General features: G+C 31.3%; 3 protein-coding genes across 4 annotated transcripts in view; all 3 read right to left on the bottom strand.

Annotated features, from left to right (window-relative positions):
- LOC110012708 (major allergen Pru ar 1-like) lies at positions 1–498 on the bottom strand (the record flags this gene model as incomplete). Its single annotated transcript, XM_020697385.1, is given in 1 exon segment — positions 1–498. A coding segment is annotated over 1 exon segment (400 nt), but the record flags the coding sequence as incomplete, so codon positions are not given.
- LOC105171804 (major allergen Pru ar 1-like) overlaps positions 3,027–5,735 on the bottom strand; it is a 6,975-nt gene continuing 4,266 nt past the window's right edge. Inside the window, exon 1 of one of the 2 annotated variants that reach the window (XM_011093034.2) lies at positions 3,027–3,763. In XM_011093034.2, the coding sequence (XP_011091336.1) occupies positions 3,203–3,679 (477 nt within the window). In that variant the 5' untranslated portion in view covers positions 3,680–3,763 and the 3' untranslated portion in view covers positions 3,027–3,202. Of the gene's footprint in view, positions 3,764–5,735 lie in introns of those variants that run through there. The other variant, XM_020697383.1, reaches the window with a different exon arrangement.
- LOC105171802 (major allergen Pru ar 1-like) overlaps positions 5,497–5,735 on the bottom strand; it is a gene marked incomplete in the record, with an annotated part of 765 nt that continues 526 nt past the window's right edge. The window contains 1 exon segment of the mRNA XM_020697386.1: positions 5,497–5,733. Coding sequence (XP_020553045.1) covers positions 5,676–5,733 — 58 coding nt within the window.

Genomic DNA, 5,735 nt, shown 5'->3' with positions numbered 1-5,735 from the left:
TCTCTTCACTAAGCTGAACATCGCCCTTGGTGTTATAAATGCTCCTGTTCTTGCAGATGCATCCTCCGTCTTCAGTCGGGACGATCTTGATATGATAAGTGATGGATTCAAGAGCGCCCATCAGAGCATCATCACCTTCGATAATGCTGTAGCTGTGAGTCAAATTTTCCGTGTCAAGAGCATCCACACGGTGCTTCACGCTCTTGTATTGGCTGCCTTCGCCGAAATGGATGAGCTTGACGGTTCCCACACCGCCGTCTCCTTCCAAGATTTCGACGTTTTTGATAGCCTGAGGCAGGATCTTGGGGATAAGGGTGTCTGAGTCGAGAACAACGGCCTTATACATCTTGGCTGCTGGGATAGAGGAAGGAATCTCCATATCATAAGTAATGGCACCCATGGCTAAAATCTTACAAGTCTGAGAGAAATGAAGGTGAGGAAAATGAGATCAAATGGCTCGGATTCTACTTTGCCTTTTGGTGGTGTGAGATATGAGAAGCAGTAAGGGGTATTTATAGTTCAAGATGGAAAGTTCTTGTGTGTGAATTAATATGTAAAACTTGACAGTAGACAGCCAAGTTGCTTGTTAATCATATTCAAAATTGATTATGACAGCACGAATACGTTGACCTCAACTATGTATAGAATGTGATTCTATTCACACACCGGAAGGACCCTTATGAGTTGATAATTTAAGCATTAATCATATTTTTAGTCTTATGGGATAGGCATCCTTTCAGTTCTTGGTTTTATGGGATTTTCAAGATCGGGAAAGTCGATCGCAATTAGTTTTTATCTTTTTTAGAATTTTTGAAATGGTTCTAAAATTATGAAAACTCGATATATTTGGTCTCATGCTCAATTTTTTGTAAAAAAATAGACAACATGGGCACGTGCGATGAGCTTGTTCATCAGTTGTATGTGTGAACAATCAAGCTAACGGACACGTGCATTGCAGGTGTTCTTGCAGTCTAATTTTTGACAGAATCTTGGACATTGGACTAGATGTGACCAGTTTTATTATTTTTGGGACTATTTTGAAAATTTCATAAACTAGAGGACTAACTGTGTTGTATTTTTTAATGATAGGACCATTTTAAAATTTTCATAAAGCATAAGACTCAAAGTATTGAACCTTTTATCCTATAGGACTAAAAGTACAATATTTCTATTAAACAGTTAATATTAGACAAATATTTATCAGCTTATTGCTGGAAATAAATCGAAAAAGAGTGTTTTTATTTTACAACTTTTGCTTTCAAACTATTTAAATAAAGTTGATTTAAATCAAAAGTTATAAGCAGTCCTCTATAAATTTTCCGCATCTTACTGGATATTAAATTATTTTTTCAAATATTCCAACTACATTTTTTTTTCACTTTTATATATTTTAAAAATAAATTATGGAGAAGATTGTAAGTTAAACAGTAACAAAAATTGAGAATATCTAAAAATAAAAATGAAAAATGAAAAGAAATTGAAATGATGTTTAGAAAAATAACTTAATAATATAAAATTAAGCTGCATAAATTACTACGGAGTTACTTATGACTTTTAAGTTTTAACTTAAATTAATTAATTTAAGAGCAGAAATGGTAAATAAATTAAAATAACTTTATTTTCATCAATGTAAATACATATGGGACAGATGCAAATTAAAAGAAAAAGTAAACTTACAAAATCAATACAAATAACGTAAATGACTATTTGTTATCATATATTAAAAGGGGTTTCAGAATAAAATTTGACGAAACTTGTCAAATTTAAATGTGTAACACCAAATAAGTTTTTAGTAATAGTACCAAAAAAATTATTCATTGTATATGACATAAATAAATCATATTACAGATTTTGCAAAAGCATATATTTATATATATTTTGTTAATAGATATAGCATTAAATGTTATTCTTGATATATAACATTATCGTTCGATAATATTATCTAATATTATCAACAATATAATTAATTAGAGAATAGTAGGTACCAAAAAATATTATCACCGATTTAAATACATATCGGCCAAAATCGATCAAACATCACCCATTAATTTGAACCATGTCTAATACAATAATACATGCTTGTCTCATATGCACATGACAATTTGCCAGGAAAAAATTCATTGAATATTCTTTAAGCACAGTACAAATATATATATAAACAAAATAAAACTTGACCTTCAATAAAAATCCCCCAAAATCACTCCAAATCCCTAAAATCACTCCTGAAATACATACAACTCTATATGATATAAACATACAATATACATGTCTAATTAAGTAAATGCCCATGGACTAATTCTATGAGATTTCAGTTAAGAGATTAAGGTTGAGATTCGATAAATAAATATGAGATCATGAATTTAATAAATTAGATATATTAGTTCGTAACATGATTACATGAAATCAGTTTTTATTTCTAACGACAAACTTATGTTTTTATGTTTATTGATTACTTTGACGTTAATTTTTAGGTTACTTAAAATTATATTAATTTTCAAAAGCACTTCTAGTTAATAAGATTTAAGTTTTACTTCCAATTTCATGATATTGATTTATTTTTGTTTGAAATTTTTTAAGTTTATATTAGTGTTTTATATATTATTTTGAGGCTATTTCATTTTAAATTTTACCGTGCCTTAATGATTTTCTTAAAATTATTTAAAAGTCTCTTCTAAAAAATTAATTACGTTGAAAAATTATTTTTTTATTTATTTTTTATAATGGATATATTTATCATTATCTAAGGAGTTTAAAAGTATTAGGACGATTAAATAAATTTTTTATAGTATTTTATTCTATTAATACTAATTCTGAGTATTACTAGAAAAGTTACTTAAGTAAGGGCACGAGGGTCTTTTCACAATGGAGAACGAAATTTTAATGCAATTTAAATTCAAGAACTTATGAAAATTTAGAATTCATACTTTTAATGCAATTTTAAAATTCAAGAACTTATGAAAATTTAAATTCAAGATGATAAATTACATTGTTGCCATTAGAAATAACACTACTTTATGCATGAACCCAATACTTTGACAAAATTCTCAAACCTTTATAGAAACATATAGAGAGAAGCGGAGTTTAGAGCAAAATACAACTTATTCATGATAACCAGAATGTTCAAATGCATGCTTAGAAGAACAACTAAAAATCAAACAAGTAACAGTATTCATCAAACGAAAACATGTCGCAGTGATGGTTTTCAGGCATCTGGATTGGCATGGAGGTAAGCCTCAATGGCCTTGAACATCTGCATTGCCTTCTCCTTTCCTTCCTTGATTTTCTCTTCATTGATCTCAACGTCGCCCTTGGTGTGATAAATGCTCCTGTTCTTGCAGATGCATCCTCCATCTTCTGTCGGCACAATCTTGACATGATATGTGATGGATTCAAGAACGCCCGTCAGAGCATCACCCTCAACAATGGTGTAGCTGTGGGTCAAATTCTCCGTGTCAATAGCATCAACACGGTGCTTTGCGCTCTTATACTGGCTGCCCTCCCCAAAATGGATGATCTTGACGGTTCCCACTCCGCCATTTCCTTCCAAGATTTCGACGTTTTTAATAGCCTGAGGCATGATTTTAGGAATAACAGTGTCTGCATCAAGAACAACAGCCTTAAACATCTTGGCGGCTGGGATTGAGGAAGGAATCTCAATATCGTAAGTGATGGCAACCATGGCTGTGAATTTTTAAGCTGGAAGTGGCTTAGAGAAAATGGAATAAGAAGGAAGATGTAATACTGGATATTGCGATGGGAAATGGGAAGAAGCAGGGGTGGTATTTATAGTGTTAGCTCCCATGTTCTCTTGCATGACATAGTGCCAGAAATCCATGTCCTTTCTCTATTCAATGGTACGATTATAGCACAAAATTGTTGAATTGAAGTCAATTCCTTTTGTCTACTTTAATAATGAGGTTAGTTCAAGCTATAGTGTGTGAAGGCAGATATGGCCGCATTCCGTTTTCGACTAGTCTGCTACCTCTACATTGTCTGCTATCATTCCAAACCATTTTGATCAGCTATGGTTCAAACAATTCAACTATTTGAAGTATATAGTCATGATCATGAGAAGAAACAATCCGTGAACTAATAACGGGGATATGAGAGATGTTCCAACTACCCCATGTAAAGAGAAAAGAGTCAAATTATATCCTTATATTTTTTAAAATGGTACAAAAAACTCCTCTTACGCATTCTGAGTACCACACGTGCCTTTTTCAATTTATTTTATTTTTTAATTAAAAATAATTTTTACACCCTTATTTAAATATCGTTAAATCTTAATTCCAATCTATAGTTCAGATGTATTTAGTGAATTATTGGTGTAGATTTTATTTAATTTAAATCAAAGATTTATATTTAAATTTTTGTATACAATTAAAAGTTAAACAATATATTTTAAATATATATATATAGAATGGAGGGGGCGGAGGCGTTGGGTTTGGCGGGGAGACTAGGTGAAAATGGGGGCGGGCAGAGATGGAGGGGTGAGGGGTCGGCCAAGCAAGGAACTGGAGGTGGGTGACGAGACGGCCAGGCGAGATAAGGTTGTGTATTATACCAGCTCTCGTATAGGGGTCTTTTGCTTCTTTTCGAATTACATAGGGAGGTATTTCGATTAAAATAAAATTATAACAAGGTATTTTTGCATATATTTTATACTGCGAAGGAGTAAATTTTAATTTTTTTTTAATATATACATACTATGCGTACATAATATTTTTGTAAATAAAATAAATAAGATAATTTTTTATACACTTAGAGGAAGCAAATGCAATCCGCCTTAAAAGGCTTTGATGTGATTGAGCACATAATGTTCCTCCAAATTTGATTAGAGCACTCAATAATAGACTGCTCTCCGACTTCCCACAGTTAATTTTCAGTTTGGTCAATTTTCTTTTCTTATACTGAATACAAAACCAGAAAATAATTAAGTTGGTGTAGAATTATTTAATGACACTAGCAAAGAAAAATATATCTTAGTACTGAATGTTGAGAAGATTGAGACAAAGTAATAATTAATATGGTAAATTACAACGAGTTTTTATAGGGTTTGATATTATTATGAATATTTTTTCAATTTGGATGTTGGTCTGGTATCAATGGGCTATTATGTAATCTTTAGATAAAAGGTTTGGAATTATCAACTTTACCATTACTGTATTTTTTTTTCCTAAAAAAAATTGTAAAAAAACGGAGGAGGTGGACGGAAAATTTAAAAAACTATAAAGGAATTATTCACTTAGTCCAAAATAAAAAATTTAGAACATTTTAAAAAATAAGTAAAACTATAATTCATAATCCACAAGGGCATTTTGTTTAGTTTACTACAAAAAATGGATGAAAACTAAACAGATGCTAATGAAATTTGTCAGACAATCGTTAAAATTAGTAGGATAGTGATAACCTAAACAACAATGTGTCTATAATGATGCTAGACTTCATGACAGTCTTTTGTAATTTACCCTAATTAATAATGGCAGAATTCACAGGTTGTGATGGTAACAATTTTCATTATGAAATAGGGAAACCAACTTTGAAGAAAGATTACAACACAAAAGTACAAAATATGTTGAATACAGAAAGTGCAACATAAGTACTTCCAAACAAACAAAATATTACACAGGTAGCTAGTTATTGTATATTGAAAAGTTCAACGTGATGATCAGCATTTAAGCCTCTGGGTTGGCTTGGAGGTAAGCCTCAATTGCCTTGAACATGGCCATGGCTAA

This window comes from Sesamum indicum, linkage group LG10, assembly GCF_000512975.1.
Source record: "Sesamum indicum cultivar Zhongzhi No. 13 linkage group LG10, S_indicum_v1.0, whole genome shotgun sequence".
NCBI classification, from domain to species: domain Eukaryota; kingdom Viridiplantae; phylum Streptophyta; class Magnoliopsida; order Lamiales; family Pedaliaceae; genus Sesamum; species Sesamum indicum.
This window is presented reverse-complemented; position numbering and strand designations above follow the sequence as displayed.